This window comes from Leptonychotes weddellii, chromosome 8 (genome assembly GCF_054177405.1).
Source record: "Leptonychotes weddellii isolate Sample4059 chromosome 8, ASM5417740v2, whole genome shotgun sequence".
Classification (NCBI taxonomy): domain Eukaryota; kingdom Metazoa; phylum Chordata; class Mammalia; order Carnivora; family Phocidae; genus Leptonychotes; species Leptonychotes weddellii.
In genome coordinates, this window is record NC_138376.1 from 26454758 (window position 1) to 26481174 (window position 26417).

Here is a 26417-nt window from a genome sequence, read left to right on the forward strand (position 1 = left end):
GGGATCATGACCTGAGCCGAAGGCAGTCGCTTAACCAACTGAGCCACCCAGGCGCCCTACATCTTTTATTCTTATAAAATATTTCAATCTTTAGATACAGCTTTTGGTCATGCTTATTAGGAGGCCTGCCTTCCTCCAAGATTATTTCACTCTTAATTTTCACATTTTTCTTATATGTTCATAGTTTCTTTTTTAATGTTTAAATCTTTGATCCACCTCTAATTAATTGTGTTAAGAACAGGACGAGAATATTTTTTTAAATCCCAGTTCTTCCAACAGTAGTTGGAATCCATTTTTTTCTGAATTCATTTGAAATACAACTTTTATGGTGTTAAATTCCCATGCCTTTACTGCTTTTTGGATTCTCTATTCTGTTCCACTGTCTTGTTTATTCAAGTATAAGTATCAAGCAATTTTAATTATTATAACTTTACAGCATTTAAAATATCTGGACAGTTCCCATCCCATCCTTATTATTATACTTTTCACAATTTTTATTACTTTTACATTTGTATTTTTCCATAAAATTTAAAATCTGCTTCAGTTCTTTTTTCTTTTTTTTTAAAGATTTATTTATTTATTTGACACAGAGACAGCTAGAGTGGGAACACAAGCAGGGTGAGTGGGAGAGGGAGAAGCAGGCTTCCCACCGAGCAGGGAGCCCAATGCGGGGCTTGATCCCAGGATCCTGGGATCACGACCTGAGCCGAAGGCAGACGCTTAATGACTGAGCCACTCAGGCACCCCTCTGCTTCAGTTCTTAACAGAATATTGTTATTAGATAGGACACTTGTGTATTAATTTAGGGAGAACTAATTATTATTTAAATGAGTCTTCATGTATTCAATATTTTAGGGGACTTATTAATCACAAATTCTACAATGTTATTGTTTCAAGAATAGAAATATGGAGCTTTACTACAACATTAATTACCATAGCTCCAATAGCTACTCAGTGTAGGGTAATGCAAAAGAACAGGCGTGAGGAGGTTATCATAGGTTCTGCCACCTAAGATTTTCACTGGAAATAAAGGACTGTGATGTCACAGAAACCTCCTACTATGCCAACATACTGTCCAACATACAATTTTTTGGGCCTTAAAATGATACCCAAATCTTGGTTTCTAAATACCAGTCTTTACTAAAAGGAAGGAACCAGGGCTCCTTAGAGAAAGAATTGATCCCAGGGTTGGAGCAGGCAAAGTACAAGATGAACCTGGAACATTCTGTTGTGCTAGAAAGTATAGTGCTCAAAGAATGCACAAGACTCCTCGAAAGACAAGGTGCCAGCTTGAAGGGGCTCACACTGGCCAAATGTGAAAGAATATGAGCATCAAATAATGAGAGTAATGGATTAAAACTCACTGAATAAAACAGACTCCCTAAGTTCATACCAATGATTAGGACTATGATGATGAATGGGAAAAGTTTTTTTCTAACAGAATGCTGACCAATAACTATAGCAGAAAATGGGAGAATTAGGTAATCACCATTTGCAACTGTCATAATAATAACTGATTTAGGCAAGAATCAACAATAGAAACTAAAACAGTGAAATATCAATGAGGAAAAAGTTATTTACACAGGTCAAAGTATCTCCCCACAGAGAATTTACGATTTGCAAAGGAGAAAAACATAACATTATGCTGGAGAAACTGAGTAGTCACCACCTTAATTAAGCAATCAAAGGTAACACCACCAATACTGGGACAGATATGATGTGATGCACCAAGGAAGATACAATTTACTTAGGTGGTACCAACACACAAAACCTGAATCATGAGGAAACAGACAAACACGAATGAAAGACATTCTAGAAAATAAATGGCCTATTTTCTTCAAAAATATCAATGTCAACACCAACAGGTAAGTTAAAACCATTAATTAGTTTGATACATGAATAATAAGAAATGTCACATAAAAGTCAAAGGAAAACCCATCTAAGGTAAGGAAGAAAGCATGAAGAAGGGAGTAACCAGTACTTTACTCTATCAATGTCAGGAAAAGACAAAGGCAGGCTATGGAACTGTTCTAGATTTAAGAGACATAAAAACTAAATGCAATGAATGATCCTAGATTAGATACTAAGCCAGAAAAAAAAATCTGTTTTTCTATAAAGACATTGGGACAGTTGGCAAAACTGAATAAAATCCATATTAAATAATAATGCATCAATGTTTTATTTATTTTAATAATTCTGGTTATATAACGGAATGTCCTTGTTCTAAGGCAATACATGAAGTATTTAGGGGTACGAGGGACAATGTCTGTAACTTACTCTCATATAGTTCATAAACAAAGGTTTTCTTCAGGCAGCCACATTTTCCACTTATATGACTGAGCCGGCAAAACAAACTACTGTAGAGTCTTCTTAGTCTGGAAGGCTCACCCACATTTATGATAAACAGCCACTAGATGGCACTCTGTGATCTCCCAATCTCAGCAGCCTAGATTTCCATAGGCAGCATTTTAGACTTAATTATACATAGAAAACAAAAACACAACTGATTTTTAAATAAGCACCAATACCAGGCAACTACTAGACTCAAAACAGATGTTTTCACAACAGCCTTATAAGGCCTTTCATGATCCAATTTTCCACTGGCCCCCAAACCCATCTTCTCTGACCACATCTCTCTAGTTCTGTGTTTAGTGTTGCCTTTTCAGAACTTTGACACTCCTATATAAAAGAGCAGGTGGCTGCAAGCCTTCCCTCCACCCCCTTACCCTGCTATATTTTTCTTCAGCACTTGACATTTTCTTGTCTTCCTTTCCACACTCCCAGAATGTAAGTCTCATGAGGACAAACTTTATTTTGCTCATGCCTGTATCCCAAATGCTTAGAAAAGGAATACAAAACGAGGCATGTACCTTCTCTTTCATCCCTAGCTACTGCTCACCATCCTTTGATTGTCCATGACACCTCCCTCACCCCAAACCAGTCCCCAAACTGAAGGAGACTGTGAAGCGCCTTAAATGTCAAGCACTGAATTACTTTATGTGGAAGTCATCAAGACATGTAAGCAGCAAAGTAACCCTATAAAAACAGCGCTTTAGAAAAATTCCTTTGTCAAGAAGGTGGTAAAAGGTAGCAGGACCAGAAAGCAAAGATACAGGAGACATTGCAAAAGCAGTAGTTACAAGCAAGGCTTCTGATGCCATGAGACTTAGGTTTGATCCTGGCTCTATAGTTTACCAGAGCTCCATGATTTTGGATAAACTGCTAGTTCAGGAAGCTCTTTGTCCTTCTGCTGCCCAGTGTGTAAAAAGAGGACAGCACAAAAATCTACCTTATAGAGATTATGCTTATCCTATGCTTAGTACAGGGCCTGATACATAAATTGTAGCACTGCATGTAGGAAATAAGGGAAAAGGAATAAGCAATTATCTGTTCATTCGTCAATTTTTACTAAGTATTTGTGTCAGGCACTTTTCTAGGCACCAGAAATGCAGCCAGGAGCAAAAAAAAAAAAAGAAAAAAAAGTCTAGGGTCTTCATCATGTTTACATTTGAGCATGAGGTTACAAAAAACAGCCCTAAATAATCTGAATCTATCTGGTTCTTGAGTTTTTGCCAGTGAGTAGCTAAAGCTGGGACAGCAAAGTCCCATCAAAATCCTACCTCAATGTCTCTCAAGGAGATACAAGTTCTATAATGTCAGGCTACAAGAAGGGCTATGAAGAAAAATTAAGGTAAGGGGACAGAGTACACTAATGTTATTTTATTTTATTTTTTAAAGATTTTATTTATTTATCTGACAGAGAGAGACACAGTGAGAGAGGGAACACAAGCAGGTGCAGTGGGAGAGGGAGAAGTAGGCTTCCCGCTGAGCAGGGAGCCCGATGTGGGGCTCTGGGATCATGATCTGAGCCAAAGGCAGACGCCTAACGACAGAGCCACCCAGGCGCCCCATACTGATGTTATTTTAAATAGGGTTGTGACATTTGAGTAAAGAGATGAGAGATGCTGGAGTTTAATCTGGAATGATTCAAAATAAAACTGAAATCCAGGAGGAAGAACTGATTTGAAGATGATGGGTTTTGGGTCTTAGAAATGATTTAGCTCTGGCTTCAAAAGACAAACTAAAAGCTGACTTAGACAAAGCACCCTAGCAACTCTAGGTTACATACTTGTAAACTTAAGTCTTCATTTCTTTTGACTGTGGGGAACAAAGAGTTGTAGGATCTCCTAATGCAGTCTAGAGACTGTGTTATGGGTTGAACTGTATTGCCGCCCCCCCGCTCTGCCCCCACCAAAAGATACACTGGAGTCTTAGCCTCCAGTATCTCAGAAAGTGCCTTTATTTGGAGACAGGACCTTTATAGAGGTGAACAAGTTAAGATGAGGTCATTGGGATGAACCCTAATCCAATTACTAGTGTCCTTATAAAAGGGGAAAATCTGGACACAAACTGAGACACACACACAGAGGGAAGATGATACACAGACACAGGGAAAAGATGGCCATCTTGAAGACAAGGGCAGAAGCCTGAAACAGTCTTTCTTCTCAGCCCTCAGAAGGAACCAACCCTGCTGATATCTTGATTTCAGACTTGCAGCCCCCAGAACTGTGAGACAATAAATTTCTGTGGGTTAAGCCACCCAGTTTGTGGTACTTTATTACAGTAACCCTAGAAAACTAATACAGATAAAGAGAAAATCGTATCTGTATACTCACCTCCCTTAAAAGATCATAAGCCCCTTGAGGGGAAGAGCTGACCGTGCTTGAAATCATCTTTGCATCTCTTCTGAAGTTACCTGATCTGATGCAAAAATTTAGTAAGATACTATTTTAAGTTCCAGCACCTACACACAGTAGAGCTCAGTAAGTACTCAAATTCTCCCACTACACTACTTTTCCATATATATTTTTCCTGACAGGTATTTCTTTCTTTTGCAAACTGACAAGCTAAACTTAACTTCTGAGACATACTCAAGTAGTAATCTCAACTCAGTAATCCTAAACTGGAGCTAGGGTTTGGCACCATCAAAATAAAAGTTTGAGTGCCTAAATTTATCAGGTGTTAATTAAATGTAAATTATCCCTTACCTTTAGGCAATTATACCCCAAATCAGACTTTACATGTACAGATTCATATAGAGGAAACACCAACAGGTAAGTTAAAACCATTAATTAGTTTCATACATGAATAATAATAAGAAATGTCACATAAAAGTCAAAGGTAAACCCATCTAAGGTAAGGAAGAAAGCAAGAAGAAGGGAGTAACCAGTACTTTACTCTGGCTTAACGCTAAACTAGCCTAGGCACTCACATGCAAATTCACCCTCAGGATCTCACCATCTACAGATAAGCCAAGTCAGACTCAGGGAAGTCAAATGACATTGTCCAAGTTCACCCAGCAATGGTGCTGGAGAAAAGCAGGAACCTGGGGCTGTGTGATTAAAAAGGACAAGCTCTTTTTGGTAAACAGCATATAAGCATATACCTATACTAACCTTCCACCTAGAAACATGAGCACAAGTTAACTAATTTAATTACATTATATTGTTACTATTAGCAAAGAAAAATGCAAAATAGTTCCTGTTAAATCTATTCTCAAAGACATAGAGTTGTAGAAGAGAAAAGGAGTATCAAGGGAGCTTGCCACCAAGCTCATGTGTAGAAAGAACCTGACATCTTGGATCAAATTCCTTGGTTAAAAGGACATTCAAGAACATTCACAAACTGGAGCAGCACCATAATTAAAAACAAAGTCAATGAGAAGATACAGTTGCCATAAATTACATTTATAATCAGTTACAAAATAAGACTACGTTGGGGGCTCAGTTGGTTGGCGACTGCCTTCGGCTCAGGTCATGATCCCGGAGTCCTGGAATCGAGTCCCACATCAGGCTCCCGGCTCAGCGGGGAGGAGCCTGCTTCTCCCTCTGACCCTATACTCTCTCATGCTGTTTCTCTCTCTCTCTCTCTCTCTCTCAAATAAATAAATAAATAAAATCTTAAAAAAAAAAAAAAAATAAGACTACGCTGGTATTTCAGGAAACAAAAGTTCACAAAATCACCCCCAAAAGTACTGGCAGCCTTTTTAAAAATGCCTAGCCACTCAGAACTAAGAATTTAGAATTTGAATAAATCAAATATACAAAGGTCATCAATGTGATTCAAACTTCATGGCACTGGGGCGCCTGGGTGGCTCAGTTGGTTAAGCGACTGCCTTTGGCTCAGGTCATGATCCTGGAGTCCCGGGATCGAGTCCCACATCGGGCTCCCTGCTCCGCGGGGAGTCTGCTTCTCCCTCTGACCCTCCCCCATCTCATGCTCTCTCTCTCTCAAATAAATAAATAAATAAATAAATAAATAAATAAATACTTCATGGCACTGATGTCTGTTCATCACTACCGGTGACAATTCTTATATGGTAGTTAAAATATGTATTTAAGGGCGTCTGGCTGGCTCAGTCAGTTGGGCGTGCAACTCTTGATCTCAGGGTTGTAAGTCTGAGCCACACGTTGGGTGTAGAGATTACTTTAAAAAAACCAAAATCTTTAAAAAACATATGTTAAAGGTTCTCAAACTTCTTGAGAAGCTATCCTAAAATACCTATCCATATTGTCCAAGGCATTTAAGCCACCAATAAACTTATTACCCAATAGCAACAAATTACCCCCAACTTTAATCTTATCTATACAACTGAAGGTCTGTCATGGTACAAATGAACGTGATTTTTATTTATCTAGCTCCTGCCAACTGACTTTTGTGTCCAGTACTACTTCTCTGAAAATGAAAAAGTATATTTAACTTATTTTGTGGCTTCTGATAACTTTCTGAAATCATTCTTTGTCAAAAGAGTTGAAAGACCGGATACGCCAGTCTTCATAGCTGATCTCATGTTTTTTTCCAAATTCCCAAAGTTAATTCTCCAGTAAGAGGTACACAGAACCACAGGGCTCTTCCACAACTGTGTTTACTGTAACTTTAGGAAAGGGTACTTGAGATAGTATTAAACCAATTAATTAGGCTATTAATGCCTAACCCTCACCCTGTTCAAAATCTATGGCAGAGATTACAAACTGCAGACCGTAAGCCAAATCCTGCCCCTAAACTTTTGTTTACAATGGTTGAAAAAGAAAAAAAAATCAAAATAGTTGTGAACACCAAATAATCTGGAGAATTACAGGAAAACAAAGACTTCCAGGGTCTCTTGAAAAATCTGAAGATCTGATTACACTGGACTCATCTTCTCACAGGACAATGAGGGAGAGCTAAGACGTCTTTTCTTCTTCAGATACAAAGGAGGAGGCCCACTCCACACATTCTAATAATCACTATTCCCTTTTGGCTTACTCAGAGGATGCTTTATAAGCCACATTCTAAAAACAAACCAACACAATCACAAATTACATACAATATTCACTTTAAATTAAAAACACAGGTGACCCAAATTCTGTAAGATTTGGAATCTTGAAAAATGCCAAAGATGATGTAAAATGAAAGCAAAATGACAACTGAATCTGTGCTAACCAGGGGGTAACATAATTACACAGCAAGAAACTAGCCCAAGTAACTTCAAAACTCAGTAATTTGACTCTACATCCCTAGGGAAATATATCCTAAGGTTTAAAAACAACAAAAAAATAATTAGCTTTCTTCGATAATCATATGTTGGTGGTAGTGTTCGCATTATCATTCTGAGACTATTCTGTATTTATACTGTGGGAAAAGGAAAACAAGTAATCATGTTGGTGCTGTTGAGAATAAGGGGTTTCCAGTATGGGAGACGGGAGATGAAAAATCAAAGGTTAAGAAAAAGTCCCTGATGTCATTTGATTTTTTTTCCCCTTTTTTTTTGTGAGTAAAGCGATGAAGTTTATCAAGTGAAGATAAAGAAAAAGCTCTCAAGAGTGAGAGGGGTTCCCATAGGGTTGCCCATTTAATTTGATTTTTTTTTTTTTTTAAGATTTTATTTGACAGAAAGACAGCCAGAGAGGGAACACAAGCAGGGGGAGTGGGCAGAGGCTGAAGCAGGCTTCCTGCAGGGCAGGGAGCCTGTCGTGGGCCCTTGATCCCAGGACCCTGGGATCATGACCTGAGCTGAAGGCAGACGCTTAACGACTGTGCCACCCAGGTGCCCCTAATTTGATTTTTAAGTATAACACGAACTCATGATTTTTTTTAAAAAGGAAAAACACAACTGACTGCCTAGCTCCAATCACAGACAAGGCCTAGAAACAATGACTAACTCAGCAAGAATAAGCACTTTAAGTGCCTAGATTTGTGATCCTGAGATGCCATTTCCCACTAAAAAGCTTCTTAGAGAAAGGCCTATTTCCTGATCTGGGCAGAAAATGCACAAGGTAAGTCTGGAAAAACTGTCATACCAGAGAGCAAAAAAAGCCATAAAAGATGCCTCAGATTAAGTCAAACGGACTTTGGGGCCAGGCCACTGTGAAGGGACTCCAACTGGCCAAAGATGGAGCAATCAATAAAAATAACTATACAGGGCGCCTGGGTGGCTCAAGCCCCACATCAGGCTCCCTGCTCAGTGGAGAGCCTGCTTCTCCCTCTCTCTCTGCCTGCCTCTCTGCCTACTTGTGCTCTGTCAAATAAATAAATAAAATCTAAAAAAAAAAACAAACAAAAAAAGACTATACATGCTACAAAATGCATGAATATTGAAAACATTATGCTAAGTAAAAAGAGCCGGTCACAAAAGACCACTTACTGTATGATTCCATTATATGAAATGTCCAGATAGACAAAAAAGTGGATTAGTCATTGCCTAGGATTAGAGGTGGGGTACTGTTGGGGGGTTATGAGGAGTGACTGCTAATGGGTACAGGGTTTCTTTTCGGGGTGATGAAAATGTTTCAAACTTATTAGATCACGGTGATGGTGGCACAACTCTGTGAGCATACTAAAAACCACTGAATTATACACATTCAACAGGCAAATTTCATGGTATATAATACCTCCATAAAGCTGTACTACGGAAAAAAAAAACCCAACTACAAAGGACTGAAACACAAATACGTTTATATCTGTGAGTCTGTATTAAAATAAATCTTTATTGGTCATTTTGGAGGATGCTAGGAATCTAATTCATTATATGAAAACTGGAAAGTATTTATCCTGTGTCTTACATATATGAAGTGTCTCTCTGGGTAACCAAAGAGATGAGGTAAAGTTTCTCTTTATAGAACAATTAATAAATTAAAGAACAGAATATTACCACTTCGCAACCCTAAATAAAATGCATCTAGGCAATGATCAGTGGCCACTAACATCACAAAAATTTAACTCGACAGTAGGTGTCTCCTGGTAGAAGTATACACCACCACCTATGAAGCAGTCTAGCAAAAACAAATTTGCAGGGAAAAAACTCCGTAATCTGACTGAAGAACCTATAGATAAAAAGACCAGAGGGGCACTTGGGTGGCTCAGTCGTTAAGCGTCTGCCTTCGGCTCAGGTCATGATCCCAGGGTGCTGGGATCGAGCCCCACATCGGGCTCCCTGCTCGGCGGGAGGCCTGCTTCTCCCTCTCCCACCCCCCTGCTTGTGTTCCCTCTCTTGCTGTGTCTCTCTCTCTCTCTCTCTGTCAAATAAATAAATAAATAAACCTTAAAAAAAAAAAAAAGACCAGAGAGACTTTTCAAACACTAGCCATATAATGACCTTATGAATCCTGATTCAAACAAACTTAAAATTAGCAGGGAAATTTGAACCCTGATTGGATATTTGATATTAAGGTCTTGGTTCAAAAATCTCTAAGTGTGATAATAGTACTGTAGCTATGTTTAGAAAATTAAGAGTCCATTTCTTACATAATGATATGATGTCTGCGGTGTGCTTTAAAAAAAAGATGGAGGGGAGTAGAAGCAGGAAATAAAGATGAAACATTAACCATAACTGTTGAAGTTGAGATGGATACACAAGTTTATTTTGCCATTTTCTCTTTTGTATATATTTGAAATTTTCCACAATAACGCTTAAAAAGACAAAATGCTGCCAATTCCACACATCACTGGAATTACTGCATTTCACAAATTCAAACACAAAAAGGATCTCCCACCATTCCCACATCTCTGAAATCAAGACACATCTTACAGCAAATGGTGTATCAGTTTAATTGGTAGTATTTTCTCTACATGGTACATATAAGATGGTGTAATTTAAAACTGATAGTGTCTCAAATTCAATGAAAAAAACCTGCAAGATTTTAAATACATCTAGTTATCTATCTCTCCTTAACTAAATCATTATTTGCATTGTACTGGAAACGAAGAATTCAAAAAAACCTCTTGGCTATCTGAATTTTCTTACTTGCTTGGAATTAATTCAGTTACAGTGAGAGAAGCATTAAAATAATATGTTAGCCAATATAAGAATAAAATTAGCCCCTAAACTAGCATCAGTAACAGAGAAGATCTGGGAAGCATGGAGCAAAAAGTCTCCCTAAGATTGGGGGGCGGGGGGGGGAGGGAGAAAGATTGTCACAGTTATCTGGCCAGGTGTAAAAATATAGTAAAACCTGAATCTAGTTGACTAGCCTGTCTTTTCTTCATTTTTGATAAAGGAGTTCCTAAGTACCTACCACCACTTCAGCACTTCTGTAAGTTGGTGGTTTCAAGTAATCTAGAGGAACATAGTAATGGGGCAAGCCTCTGGGCCTCACTGTAGCAGAAAGACATGTAAACAAAATTTACTAACATAATATAAACTTACTGAGGAAGAAAAGAGGACAAGAAAGTATTTCTGACAACCCCAATTCTAGAAATGCAATTGTGCAACTGCACACTTGAATGGAATCACAAATATAAAACTTTTTTAAAGATGACAATTGACACTGAAAATTTCAAAGATAAAAAGCAAAGGAAAAGACAGATTTGCCACATTTTTAAAAAATCAATTCGTCAAAACACATTATAAATGAAATTAGAAAGGCTTGAGAAATACAAATCTGCCACATGACAAAGGTATATTCTTTTATTTATTTAATTTTTTTTTAAAAGATTTTATTTATTTTTCAACAGAGAGAGAGAGAGACAGCGAGAGAGGGAACACAAGCAGGGGGAGTGGGAGAGGGAGAAGCAGGTTTCCCGCTGAGCAGGGAGCCCGATGTGGGACTCGATCCCAGGACCCTGGGATCATGACCTGAGCCGAAGGCAGGCGCTTAATGACTGAGCCACCCAGGCGCCTGACAAAGGTATATTCTTAATAAATAGCTCTTAATATCACGAAAATGATCAACAATCCAATATAAAAATGGGTAAAAGCCAGGAGCAGGCCAATAAACACATCCCACAAATGGCTGACCTTATTGGTAACAAAAGAAATTAAAATTATAGATTACCTATCTATAGGTATATAGATTATAGATCAACACAAAAAAATTAAAATTATAGATTACCAAATTCGGGAAGGTTTTAAAGTAACACTGCCCAGTTCTGGTGGCCAAGCAGGATGTGCAAGAATATTCCCACTTCCAACACTGTGACTGGAGCAGTCCTCCATCATTCCCCTCCTTCAAGTGTTACTTTCTCAATATGGCTTCAATCACCTTATTTAAAACTGCACCCCCATCCCCACTTCTCAGTTCCCCTTATCTTCCTCTATTTTTTCAATTTATCGCCCAACATACCACATAATGTACTTACTATGTGCGTTTATTCTCTGCCCCCCATCCCCCTGAAAATAAAGTTCCCAAGGACAAAGATGTTTTTCCTTCACTGATGTATCACAGGATGGAAAACTGCTGGGATATGAAAGGTGTTCAAAAATTATCTGTTTAATGAACAGGAAAATGCAACTAGTTAATTCCTAATTAAACTAGTTAATGTCTCTGTAGACGACAACATGAATGTAAAAACCTTTATTTTTATTTATTCATTTGAGAGTGAGCAAGTGCGTGCACAAGCAGGGGGGGAAGGTCAGAGGGAGAGGGAGAAGCAGACTCCCCACTGAGCAGGGAGCCCGATGTGGGGCTCGATCCCAGGACCCCAGGATTATGACCTGAGCCAAAGGCAGACACTTTTTTTTTTTTAATTTTTTTAAAGATTTTATTTATTTATTTGACAGAGAAAGACACAGCGAGAGAGGGAACACAAACGGGGAGTGGGAGAGGGAGAAGCAGACTCCCCGCCGAGCAGGAAGCCCGATGCGGGACTCGATCCAGGGACTCCAGGATCATGACCTGAGCCGAAGGCAGCCGCTTAACCAACTGAGCCACCCAGGCGCCCCAAAGGCAGACACTTAATGACTGAGCCACCCAGGTGCCCCAAATTTAAAAACCTTTAAAATGTACATACCAGTAATATCACTTCTAAGAATTTATCCTAAGTAAATAATCACTGATGTGAGCAATGGTTATCCAAAAACTTATTCATCTTAGCTGTGAATTGTGAAAAACTGGAAACAACATACACTGAACACTGAAAAGGATATGGAATATTTAATGCTATGAAAAACATGCATGATAATGTTAGCTGGGGAAAAAGTATACCCAATGATTCCACTTTTGGATGTATATATAGATATGCTTAATAGGAACTATATATATGTGTATATATATGCTTAATAGGAACTAAAATATTAATTATGATACATCCAATTAATGGAATGATGGAATGCTAGATGAAGCTACTCACTGTGTCCTGATATGGAACCATTTCTTCTTCTTTTTTTTTTAAGTAGGTCCCATGCCCAGTGTGGAGCCCAATGCGGGGCTTGAACTCATGACCCTGAGATCAAGACCTGCAAGACCTGAGCTGAGATCAAGAGTTGGATGCTTAACCAGCTAAGCCACTCAGGTGCCCTGCTACGGAACCATTTCTAAGCCTTAGTGAAAAAGGCATACTAAAAAAATAGTAAGGCTACACTATAAGGAACTGATACAGAATCAATTTCCAAGGTACACTGTTAAGTGTAAAAAGCATCCAATTCCATTTAATTAAAAAATTCAAGTTTATGTACTCTACTCTCTACTGGATAAAAATGTTAGAAATTTTCAACTATCTTTTCTTCTAAATTTTCAATACAACAATTTTTTTGGAAAATTAGGAAATAAAGCCATCTTTCCTTTAACTCCATAGATCAGGGAGTGCTAAAATGAGCAAAATCACTTTTCCAGTGCAAATAATTTTACTACCAAATTTATAAAGTTCTTTAACTTCAAAGAAAGTAAAAATTACTGTCCCAACTAACTTCCTAAGCTAAGTAACAAAATTATTAGATATGAAATCCATTCTGGAATCATGTTCCATAGAAATAACGTCAAAAGCAAACATAGTGTTAAATTATAAAAGCTTATGACAAACAGATAAAGGCACACACCTACTGATATATATATTGAAAACTGAATGACGAAAGAAAGATAGAGATTTGTGCCCTTTTAGAGATACAGCCAGTGGGCCATGAAAGGGTACTTAAATGTTAACCCAGGCATCCTGAGGTACCTTAGCAGAAGCCCCAGTTTGCTCAGTTTCTACCTTGTTTGTCCTTAGACACATCAGAAGAACTGTCATTTGGGTGACAGCAATGGTTAGTACCGAGGGCTTTGGGGTCTATTGTACCCGGGGTTGAATCCTAGCTTTACAATTTTCTATGGGAGTAATCTGGAAAATCTCAATTTCTTTATCTGTAAAGTAAAACAGAGATAGATTATCATCCACTAGTTAATGTTAGTAAATAAGAGTACAGTGTCTGAAAAAGTGGAGACAAAATTCTTCAAATAAGACAATTAAAAATCCCCAAAGTCAAATCTTTCAGCACAGCAAAAGAACCCAAAGGAAACAAATACTAGAGAGCACTGAGCTGGAAGGCAGGAGCCCTGGATCCCAGTTTTGACCCTGCTACAACCAGCTCCAGCTCCATGGACATATTTCATGTATGTAGGTTCTAGTTTTAAGATCTACAAAATTAGGGGACTGAAATCCTTTCCACCTCTACTATACCATGACTAAATTACTAAGATGTGGTTATGGCTGTCCTTCCAAAAGTTTCCAAAATTTTTCATTTAAATGGTTAATTTTTGTAACTTCTTAATCAGTTTTCATCATGACTAAGCTACTAGTCATAATATATAGGACCATTTCCTTAACTAAATTATCCAAGGTCAGATTGCTAAAAGTGGCAAAATCGCAATTCAAACCAGATTTGACTCACTCCGAAGACCAAATTTTATGGCATGCTTCTTCTTCAGACCTTCTCCCTGACTAATCTGGTAACTAGCAGCGTGCCTTTGCAAAACGACTGGAAATCAGAAGTGCAGTCAGGAGTCATGGAGCAGAGTCAAGTTACCTGAGTCAGGTGGGGCTTGAACTTCTCACACAGTACTCTAACCAAGTTAACTAGACATTTCAGCTACTTAAAAGGAGTCTGGAGAAACAAAAAAAAGAAAGGTAAAATTGTCAAGAAAAACTATTAACTGAAGACAAAAACAAAAATAAAGCACCTCTGAAACCACAAGTAAATGAGGGTGGCTCATTTACATAAAAGTTCAAGAGTTAAAGTTGTACAAGATCAAATAGTAAAATAACTGCTAGATTATCTTGTGCTATTCATTTGCTTTTGTGCAAGTATGTAAATAATGAATACAAATTATCCAGCAGTGAGTGAAGGAGTAACAGATAATCCAAAGCACATATATTCCGCTTTAGAAATAAAGCACATGGTCTAAATAGATAATCCAAAGTAATGAATATCTAGTGCTAAAAATATATGATCCGGGGTGCCTGGGTGGCTCAGTTGGTTAAGCGACTGCCTTCGGTTCAGGTCATGATCCCAGGGTCCTGGGATCAGGCCCCGCATCAGGCTCCCTGCTTGGAGGGGAGCCTGCTTCTCCCTCTCCTGCTCCCCCTGCTTGTGCTCTCTGTCAAATAAATAAATAAATAAAATCTTTAAAAATAAACAAATTTTTTTTAAAAATAAAAAATAAAAATATATGATCGGGGTGCCTGGCTGGCTCAGTCGGTAGAGCATGTGACTCTTGATCTCAGGGTTGTGAGTTCAAGCCCCACATAGGGTGTGGAGCCTATTTAACACTAACTAACTAACTAAATAAGTAAGATCACCTATATATATTTTCTTCCCAAGTTATAGGCTACTCAGGTTGATACAAAATTAATTTCCATGTGGAGAAACCAGGACAGAATACAGTAAATAATAAAATTACCATCTCCCTACATCAGCAGAAAAGATAACGTTTTATAACACAGTCATATCAGCTCCACAGGGAATAACAAAACTAAGGCACATACAAAAAAAGAGTAACATTTAAATTCCCACTGCAGACAAGAACCAGGTTAGCTCCTCGGCTGTTTCCGTTAAGCCAATCTGGGATTAAAAACTGGTTTTGAAATAATCCATACATGGATAATCAAGAGGCAAACACACACACAAACACATATATAAACTCACATTTAAATGCGTAGGTTACCAAGCACTTTACAAAATAAAAAAACTTCATAAGGCAGCCGATGGAAATGGAGCAAGACGTGAGGTCACCTACCACTTTAGCTCTATTGATAGAAGTCATTATGTGCTCTTCTCAAACATTAGAGAGCCACCAAAAACGAGACAGACACACCACATCTGGTAATATTCAGAAAAGTAACCTAAGAAAACCTCAGAAATGCTCGTTTTATCAGCCTAAGAAGAATGAAGCTGCATGCAAGTCCACATATCAAGTAAATGGGAAAGTGTCAAGAAAATAATGCATTTCTTTTTCTCAATACAAATTGCCTAAAAGACAACTTCCAAGACACTGTGCAATTAAACGTTAGCCGGAGCTAAAAGTTCTTTAGACTGAGCCTCACTGGGAGAAGCCCTCTACTGGGCGTTTCTAAGATGTGACCAACTTTTGTGTTTCCCACAGAGGCGCTAAACCACGGTTATGCATCCTGCTGATAAAGCCGGACATGTGGCACTGAACACACCAAACCAGAATCGCCAACGGTGGGGGCTCAAGAACTCTCCCGTCACTACCGAGAGGCCCGCTCCCGAAGGTATGTGCACCGAGCGCGAGGACTTGAGGTTTCGAGAGAAGAGAAGCAGTAGCAGAAGCCGGCTGCATACACCGTGGTCTGCCCGCACACTGCAGGGCAGGCGACGCGCCGAGCAGGCTCAGGAAGTTGACTAACCCCGGGGAAAGCTCCGTGCCCTCCTTTATAAACGGGAGCGTGTGGGCTGGCAGAGCCAACTGCGGAAAATTCATTTGAGAACTCCCTGCCGGCCTACCGTGCCGACGCAGGAGTCCACTTAGGACTCGGGGAAGCAGGTATGGAAGAGACCAACAGTCCACGAACTGATAATGATCTACCAGCTCCGCCCGGAGGCCCAGACTCGGGGAGGGGTGCCTCCTCTCCGGAGTTGGGGAGCTAATGTACCGGACGGGCGCTGGTCCTCCGCCAACAGCCCTTTCCAGCAGGCCCGGGGCTGCTAAGACCCAGGCCTGGCCCTCGGCAACGTCGGCTCCGTTCCACATGCTTCACTGAGTGCGACCCTCCAAGGCCACTCCGAGGCCATGTGGCCGGGGCCGCGCGGTGCCCAAACCCGGCGCACGCTCAAGAGGTGAAACCGGAGGAGAGGAGGTGCGGGAGGAAATCCAAAGAATGGGATGTTGGGGTACAAGACTCACTTCCTTTGGGCTTTGTCCTTCTTGGCCTTGGTCCTTTTCTTTCGGGCCTGGAGCGCAAGCACTGCAGGAGAGAGGGATGGATGAAGGGCGAATGTGGAGGAAAGGAGGCAACCAAGGTGAGGGTGGAGACCCAGCAGGGGCGCGAGGCCCGGGTGCGGGGCCTGCCGGAGGGGCGGCTCCGGGGCGGGCGCCGCGGCTTCGGCGAGGCGGCCGGCTGGGCGGCGGGCGGGCCACGGGGCGCAGAGCAGCGCCCAGGCGGGGTGCGCCGGCGGGGGCTCGGGCCGCGTCAGGGGGCCGGCGGGCGGGGGTCTGTCTGGTTCGCCGAGCGCCAGGCCCTGCAGCGGCCCCAAGGCGCGGGCCGGCCTGGCGGGGAACAAGGGGCGATGACTGCCGGCGCGGAAGGACGCCCGGGCTGAGGGGCGCGGACCCGCAGCCCAGAGGCGGGGGGTGAGGGGCGGCGCCACCTCAGGGGGGGGGCGCCGGACGCCCGGGGACCGGACTGCGGCGGTTAGGCGAAGCTCCAGCGCTGACCCGGGCCTCGCCCCGCCGGCCGTTGCCCCTCGTGGCGGAGGCCGCTCCACCGCTCACCTTTCCGCTCCATGGCGAGACCGGTAACCGCCAGGCGCCTGCGCACTCGAGTGGCGGTGACTCCCGCTCCCGCCGCGGCCCAAAACCAAGCCCGCGCACACCCCGCCCCCCAGTTCCCGCCCCGCCCCCGCCCCACGACGGCGCGCGCCTGCGCGTTGAGCGCGGAGCCTACCACCTGCTCGCCAGGAGAGGGGGGGCTGTATAGAATCGGGGGATGGGAGGAGGAAAGAACGCCGAGTGTGAATGCTAAAGAGGTGCTGAGAACCAGCTTGGAAGCCTGGCGCGGTCAGGTTCGTTCTCTCTGCAGGGCTCTTGCGCCTAAGGAAAGGAGAAGAGCGTGGCTTTGAGGGTTGCCTGTGTGCTGAGTCAGTGCTCCGCAGCCAACAGGAGCCCGCCTCAGTTTCCTGGTCTGTAAAGTGGATTTAATCAGGCATGTCCTAGTTTCTTTGCTGAGCTCTTGTGGGGGTCAGTTCAGAGACTATAGAAAGAAAATGAGGGCGGGCGGGGAAAATTACAAGTGAGAAAGAAAAGAAAGTTGGAGCAGCACAAAAGAAAGCCTGGAGGGCGCCTGGGTGGCTCAGTTGGTTAAGCGACTGCCTTCGGCTCAGGTCATGATCCTGGAGTCCCAGGATCGAGTCCCGCATCGGGCTCCCTGCTCGGCAGGGGGTCTGCTTCTCCCTCTGACCCTCCTCCCTGTCATTCTCTCTGTCTCAAATAAATAAATAAAATCGTAAAAAAAAAAAAAAAAAGCCTGGAAAGAAGGAGCCTGTGACCTTATCCTCACTCTAAAAGTGAAAACCTTAAATAAATGAAACAATTTTTTTAAAAAACCTTATAACTGAATTTTCTCTTAAAATTTCACGTTTATATGAAGGCTCTAAAGGAAGGAAGGGGGAGAATAAAAACAGTGTATTTTCATTTTACCACTTTATCATCTTTTCAGTACGTGATGAATATAGTTGTCTTGTAGGATGTTTTTATACTTTTCGAAGTGCATTATCTCATTTGATATTTATGACAACTTAAAGCAAAATATTACCTCCACTATACAAAGAAACTAAAAGTTGGAGTGTATGTGTACCCAATCTTGGGTGTCCTGATCCAATGATTCAATCATCAAACCCATATTTAAAGCAAGGTTAGCAAAGTTTTTATGTAAAGGGCCATATAGTAAGCATCAAGGCTTGTGGGCCATAAGATTTCTCTCAGCTCTTCAGCTCTGCCCCTGGAGCTCAAAAGGAAAATAGAAAATAGGGGTTGTGTTCCAATAAAGCTTTATTTATGGTCCCTGAAATTTGCATTTCATGTAATTTTCACGTGTCATGAAATACTATTCTTCTGTTGATCTTTTTCAACTATTTCAATCATTCTTGGCTCAGGCCTTAGTTTGCCAACCCCTGTTGTAAAGTACTAAAGCTGAACAGGGTGTAAGCTTTGAAGACCCTTTCCCTAAAAGAAGTTAAACTCTATGGGGAAGACAGACAAGTAATTAATTGACTAAGAAAGGAAAATGAAAGTATAATAGTACTGCACACGTGAAGCATGGGGGATTGGGCGGGATTTTATTGAGCAAAGTAAGTAATTAAATTCAGCCAGGGAGGAGGCAGCTTTTGAACTGGGTCTTGGGAAATGTGTAGGGTTCCCATAGGTGGAGAAAGAGATGTTAGGCATTCCTGAATGAGAAAATCAGTTGAGCAAAAAGGCATAGATTTGGAAACTTAAGGGTGGGGGCGGAGCTGGTAATGACTGAAGTGGATCCAGTGGAACCTGAGGCTAGAAATGCAGGTTGGCCAAATTTGATATTTAGATAATTAATATCTGTTGCATGGAACCTGAATGATAGCATTTCTGGACATATTGCAAAAGAGGACAGCCCCTGTTGGCCAAGGAAAACTGCGTCCCAGTTTCCTCTCCACTCTACTTGAGAACAAAAGGAGAGTTGGGACAGATAGTGAGGCCCTGGAGCCTGAGGATTCTACTAGCTCAGGAAAACCTCGCGTGATTTAGAAAAGACAGGAGAGCTGTGGTGGCTGATGAAAAGTCCCAGAATTGGCAAAGTACTCTTCCACCAGAAAGTAAACTCTATGAGGGTAGGGACCCTGTTTGGATTTTCCTTGAGGTGTCCTCAGTGCCTAGCATAGCATCCAGCACTTAGGAGGTGCTTAAATATTGTCTGATCAAAGAATAAATGATGTGCAGTTTATGAGAAATTCTGGACGAGAGAGAGAAAACACAGTGGGACGACGTGAAGCTGTGCTAACACCCAAATGGGTTACTGCAGATTCATCAAAAAGGAAATAAGTTTAACTTAGCATGATTTTGTCACACCTATTCTGGCTCTGACTGATACTGCTTCTTTCTCTAAGAGCTTACTGTTTAATAACTCATTTGAGAATTTTTCCAGAGTCAATGTCAAGTTCACTGGATTGAGTTCCCTGAATTGACCCTTTCTCCCTTTTTTTTTCCCCATTCTCTCAGCATGTTCAGTTCTCCACACTTTTTCTAAAATCTGTATAGTTGTTCATATGAGCTAGTTTGTTTCCCCCCTTTCTAAAGCCTATGCCTTTAAGAAACAAAACAGATTAACATAGGGGGAAAAAAAAAGAAAGGCAAACCAGGAAACAGACTCTTAACTATAGAGAACAAACAAGGTTACTGAAGGGGAGGTGGGCAGGGGGATGGATTAGGTGGGTGATGGGTAATAAGAAGGGCACTTGTGAAGAGCACTGGGTGTTGTATGTAAGTGATGAACCACTGAATTCTACACCTGAAACTGATATAACACTGTATGTTAATGAACTGGAATTAAAAAAAAAAAAACTTGAAAAAATTAAAAAAAAAAAAAAGCCTGTGCCTTTTTTGTGCTTCTTGCTTTAAATGGAACTTTAAAAATCTCTCCCCACGCTCTCATCCCCAATTTCACAGGGCTTGTCCTATTCTGGATTTCACCCTTCCTCTTCAAGTGGCAGCATTCTTGCATGCATACCCCTTTTGCACAACTGTGTTTCTCAAATTCTTTTAAAAGTAGAATTATTCGGAGAACTGTTCAGGAGCAGTGTCAGAATTTAATTTCTGAAAACATCCCATTCCCCGTGAGCTAATTTATTAAGACTTCCCTGGGATCTTCCCTAATGCTTCTTTGAAGTTTTTGAAATGTGATCACGTAGAGTTTAGGACACACATTTCATCAAACCCAACATTCCCTACTTTGGTTACCACAAACTCCTACAGTTTGTCCAAAGTGTTGATCTGAATTAAATTCAAAATATCATTTCCCTTTATAGCTTCCCCTTTGTCTTGTGAGATGAAGTGGACAACAGAACAAAGTGAAAATATATCAGATGCTTAATTTTGCAGATTCCCAGTAGATGTCTGCATAATTGGAGAACCCCGACAGAATTTTATATAGTTTTGTGAAGTATATTGGGAAAATAATTATATTCTAGGCTGGAGTTTCAGGAATCACATGGCACGTTCAACAGAAGAATTGAAGAGAATTGAATGAAAGGATTGAGGTGTGGGTAGGGTTAAGGGAAACCAAGAGGGAATGGTGAGGCATCCGAGGACGAGCAACAGTGGGAGTCTTCACCACCCCTAGGCCTGAAGGGACAAGGGGTGGAGGTGTTAACCAGAACCCAATAATCCCTTATATATTAGTCTGCTTAGGGCTGCCATAACAAAGTACCACAAATTGGGTGCTTAACAGAAATGTATTGTCTCATCGTTCTGGAGGCTAGAAATCCAGGTGTCAGCAGGGTTGGTTCCTTCTGGGGACTCTGAGGGAAGGATCTGTCCTCTATCCTTGGCTTGTAGAGGATTCTGTGTCTCTTTATATTTTCTTCCTTCTATGTGTGTCTCAGTCTGTGTCCAAATTTCCCCTTTTCATAAGGACATCAGTCACACTGGATTAGGACTTATTCTAATGATCTCTTAACTTCTAACTCCTCTTTAACTTTAACCTCTGTAAAGATCCCATCTCCAAATAAGATCACTTTCTGAGGTACTGGGGGTTAAGATGCCAATATATCTTCTTTTTGGGGGGGGGACACAATTCAACCCATATCAGAATTGTAGTGATAAGAAAGATCTGCCGGAGGGCAGCTGTACCCTTTGGTAAAAGGATAACCACTGCCCAGCAGGGCATTCAATGCCCAACTTCTTACTCCTCATCCTCTCAGGCTAGCACCTCCCACTGACTGAACCAACTGGAAGTTAGAAGGCAAGAGTGCCTGGGTGATGCAGGCACAGAGAGGGTGGAGAAGGGTGCAAGCCAGCCTCCCAGGGCACAGAGAGGGTGGAGAAGGGTGGAGGGCTCATCTGGAGGGGCAAACAGAATATCCAGCACAGCCTGTCTGGGCAGTCTAGAGGATACACCCAAAGTGGCTAGCACTTTCCAAGCAAGTAAGTCAGCCTTTTGGCCTCCCTGGCCCCTGCAGAGGCTTGAGAACAGAAGCTGCTCGGAGATAACCCCCTTTCTGGCTTTTTCTTTTTTCTTTCTATAAAAGCTTAAGCTTCACAAGGAAATTGTGCTGGAGTGAAGGGTTGGGGAGGGTAGGGAAAAGAATAAAAACCTTGACTTGGTGGAATGGGAAACTAAGTAAGTTCTTTGAGGTCTCAACTCTGTCCTTTTGGGTGCTCTGCCCACAGCAGGAAAGTTGGAGGGGAGAGGAGATTCTCTAGCAATGAGGAGGTGACAGAAGTTGGTGGTTCCAGAGGCAGGTAGAGCCCTTGCTCTGCTCCCTGCAAGTGCTCGGGGAGACAGCAAGATGTTGCAAACTGAAATGAGCTGATCATGTCCAACTCTGCGTTCTTTTTTGTTGGTAACCATACCCGCCAGAGAAGTTTGAAGCGATGAGGAGTTGCCTGCTCCGCATCCTCACTCCCAGAATATGAAGAAAAATGTTGCAGACTAAAATCTGCCCTCCCCCCCAACAACCTTTGTTAAGCATTCATTAGCAGGCGGGCACAAAACAACTCCTATGACTCTGTAAGTTCTTTGAGGTCTCTCTGTCCTTTTGGATACTCTGGCCACTGCGTGAATGCTTTACTGCTTTACTCAAGGTGGGGTAACAGATCACAGAGGCAGGACTCCATCACCCACAGAGTCAGCATCAGGGAACCAGAGACGGAGTCTCCTTTATAATTCGTTATGCTGTTCCAATCCTGATCAACACGAGGTGTCATCAGAAACTCGTGAAATGAGTTGCCTATTAATTTGTGTAATGGATGTTATTAAAAAAAAAAAGTGGCCGTTGGCAGAATTTGCGGTAATCAATGACTCTGAACCCCTTTGTCAAAGCCACCTTCCGATTAGAATGTTCGCAAGCCCCTCCTGGCACAAGAATCACAGATTAGAGTGCAAGCTGCACCTGGGTGTAAGTATAAGTAACGAGCACCTACAGATGTTATCCGGTCTTTGCCAGAAGTTTTAATATGCCCAAGTATTTTATTTTGGAAAAGGTGGATTCGTTTCTTGAAAAATGCCAATTTAAAAAAAAAAACAAAACCCACAGGAGCCCAACACTAGGGGAATGGTTTAAAAAGTTCATAGCACATCCCCTCTAGATGAGTTGCCAAAACAAGGACACATCGAATCCTCTCTAAGTTTCTGTAAGTACCAGAAGAACATCCTCACCTAGAGGATCTATCTGTAGAATGATCTAGAGGATCAATCTTACCTTGATTCCAGGGGGGAATCCCAAAATATTTTAAGGCAAATTATAAACTTCATGAGGTGGAGGCCAGGTCAAGATGCTCTGCTATACTAAATATGTTCAAGGGGCTGTGCAGACTTGGACAAGAAAAATAATGGACTGAAGATCAAAAGTATTTTCCCTATTTTCTGAGCAGTGCATAAACCTCCCCGGCTCTCATGGGACCCCAGGTAGAGGAAATATATAATGTCAGGGATTTAATTTCTCCAGCTTGGCAATCTTAGGGTCAGAGCAAAAACAGTGGTAGGAAACACATAGAAATGGCTTATGCACTTGAATTCTGATTTCTACCTGCTGCGCAATGTTGAATCCATTTTACTTTTCCTTCTTTCAGATACTTTCCACCATGCTCACCCTCGTGACAAACATTTATTGAGCGTCCAGCTGCAGGCCAGGGCTGTGAGAAGCAGAGGAGGGAAAAAACCAACGCTTTGCCTTATGGGACTTAATAGCTAACTCATATAATAATTACTGTTTACTAGACACTGTTGTCCCTCAGCTGTCAAACAACACTACCAAATTGGTGCTATTATCATCATCTCTGACAGATGAGGAAACAGAGGCACAACCAAGGTCACCCAAGCTAGTAAGAGGCAGGGTTTTGAATCCGGGCCATCGGATTCTTGAATCCACACTCTTGGCCACACACCATATCACCTATCTCGTTTAGTGGGGGATGGACATATAGATAAATAGTTCACACAGTGCATAATGGTAGAAGTGCAAGGTACCACGGGAGCACAAAAAAGAGGCCCACTTAGCTCAGGATCTGAGGAAGGATGTCTCTCCTGAATGAGATGACACCTGGACAGCGTTGGGAAGCATGAAGAGGTGGGAGCTGGGAATAGAAGAGAGTGGAAAGGAAACGCCAGCCAGATAAGACAGCATGGTACTGGGGAGTGGGGTGCGGGAGGGCATAGACACCACAGAACCACTGGAGAATAAAATGCAAGGGGGTGGATGGGAGAGAGTTGGCTCCTCACGTGTTTGTTGGGCCTCTTCTATGTGCAGGACTATAGCAGGGCTAGAGCATCTAAGGAGCTTGAACTTGAAACTTCCAACATTTTGCTCCCTTACCTGCTGAAATAACTTTTAAACTACCGCCATGCAAAACATTCGACGAACTAGAAGCAAATGTGTACTTCATCAATCTGACAAAGGGCATCTATGAAAACCCGACAGCTAACACCATATTTAATGGTAAGAGATTGAATGCCTTCCCCCTAAATCAGGGATAAGACAAGGATGTCCATTCTCACTGCTTCTATTCAGTAGTGTACTGGAAATACCAGCCAGGGTCACTAGGCAAGAAAATTAAATAAAAGCACACAAACTGGGAAGGAAATTGACACTTTGAAATAAAAATGTTACATCAGCTTCGAATGCCAATTTGATACCCACCATCATCCATTAATATATGTAAAAAAAAAAAGTAAAATCACTTTGTTAACTACATGAAAGTTTACATTACTCCTTTTTCTCCTTGAACTTGTGTTTCTAGTCCATTTTACTGTCACAGAAATTTATCCTCAAGTGATATAATGTTATGCTTTAAAGTCTTTACTGAAAGTTGAAAATCGAGCTACCCTATGACCCAGCAATTACACTACTGGGTATTTACCCCAAAGATACAAATGCAGTGATCCGAAGGGGTACCTGCACCCCAATGTTTATAGCAGCAATGTCCACAATAGCCAAACTATGGAAAGAGCCCAGATGTCCATCAACAGGTGAATGGATAAAGAAGATGTGGTATATATATAAAGTGGAATATTATGCAGCCATCAAAAGGAATGATATCTTGCCATTTGCAACAATGTGGATGGAACTGGAGGGTATTATGCCAAGTGAAATAAGTCAATCAGAGAAACAATTATCATATGATATCACTCATAGGCAGAATTTAAGAAACAAGGCCGAGGATCATAGGGGAAGGGAGGGAAAAATAAAACAAGATGAAATCAGAGAGGGACACAAACCATAGGAGACTCTTAGCTATAGGGAACAAACTGGGTTGCTGGAGGGGTGGTGGGTGGGAGGATGGGGCAACTGGGTGATAGGCATTAAGGAGGGCACGTGATGTAATGAACACTGGGTATTATATAAGACTGATGAATCACTGAACTCCACGTCTTAAACTAATAAAAAACTATATGTTAATTAATTGAATTTAAATTTAAAAAAAGGAGGTATGAAACAGGAATAAAATCTCACCTGGGCAAGAAAATAACTGCAAAGTACTGGAATTGGAAATAAAATCCAAATGATTTACAATGGAGAAAAAAAGTCTTTATTGATCATCCTATCATACTTCTCTACCACATAAATGTGCGTTTACATTGAAATTTAATTTAAAAAAATTTTTTAATATTTTATTTATTTATTTGAGAGAGAGAGAGAGAGCATGAGCGAGAGGGAGAGGAAGAGAGAATCTGAAGCAGACTCTGTGCTGAGTGCAGAGCCCGATGCAGGATCGATCCCACAACCTTGCGATCATGACCTGACCTGAAACCAAGAGTTGGACACTTGACCTACTGAGCCACCCAGGCACCCCGATATTTAATTTAAAAACATTTTCTGGGTGCCTGGGTGGCTCGGTCATTAAGCGTCTGCCTTCGGCTCAGGTGGTGATCCCAGGGTCCCAGTGGGAAGCCTGCTTCTCCCTCTCCCGCTCCCCCTGCTTGTGTTCCCTCTCTCACTGTGTCTCTCTCTGCAAATAAATAAATAAAATCTTAAAAAAAAAACATTTCCTGAGATCATAATCTTCTAAAAACTTTCTTACCTGTTGTTACAAGTATTCTTATTGCAGGATTAATCAAAATAATGTATAGCATCATTTTTTGATAAATGAAATTTTATTGCAAATGCATCTCAGTAGAATGGTAGGTGATTTTTCTCAGAGTCCTGTGTCATTCCATTTCTATTTTTTTTAGTAGTGGCCAAGAAAACTGGCCCATATAAAACAAGTAGATGGGAATAGAAAGGGTTTTGCTATAGTAATATAATTCTCGGATTATTGTAATCATTTATCAACTGATGATTCCAGGAGGTCCTTATTCAATTTTGTCAAAATCAAATAATGGGAAACCATCTGACTTGCAAAAAGATGTGTTCATTCAAGTCATTCAAGTTATTTACTTTTTCAATCCAGACACCAGTATTTCAATATGTCCCTTTGTTTGGACCCCTGAAAGGAATTCAGTCTCGGGGCAAAAGTTGCCAGATACTATGGGCTTGTGTTTTTCCATGAGAATTTACAACACGTAGTTAAAGCCCTTCTTTTCTTTTTCTTTTTTTAATTTTATTTTATTATGTTATGTTAGTCACCATACATTACATCATTAGTTTTTGATGTAGTGTTCCATGATTCATTGTTTTCGTATAATACCCAGTGCTCCATGCAATACATGCCCTCCTTAATACCCATCACCAGGCCAACCCATCCCCCCACACCCCTCCCCTCTAAAACCCTCAGTTTGTTTCTCAGAGTCCATAGTCTCTCATGGTTCATCTCCTCCTC

General features: G+C 41.3%; 1 protein-coding gene across 2 annotated transcripts in view; it reads right to left on the reverse strand.

The window, feature by feature from the left end:
- SRPK1 (SRSF protein kinase 1) overlaps positions 1-17300 on the reverse strand; it is an 81972-nt gene extending 64672 nt beyond the window's left edge. The window contains exons 1-2 of one of the 2 annotated variants that reach the window (XM_081828073.1): positions 17184-17299; positions 16596-16656 (exon numbers count right to left, since the gene is read on the reverse strand). In XM_081828073.1, the coding sequence (XP_081684199.1) occupies positions 16596-16656; positions 17184-17196 (74 nt within the window). In that variant the 5' untranslated portion in view covers positions 17197-17299. Of the gene's footprint in view, positions 1-16595; positions 16657-17183 lie in introns of both variants that reach the window. The other variant, XM_081828074.1, reaches the window with a different exon arrangement.
- Between the last annotated feature and the right edge of the window lie 9117 nt (positions 17301-26417).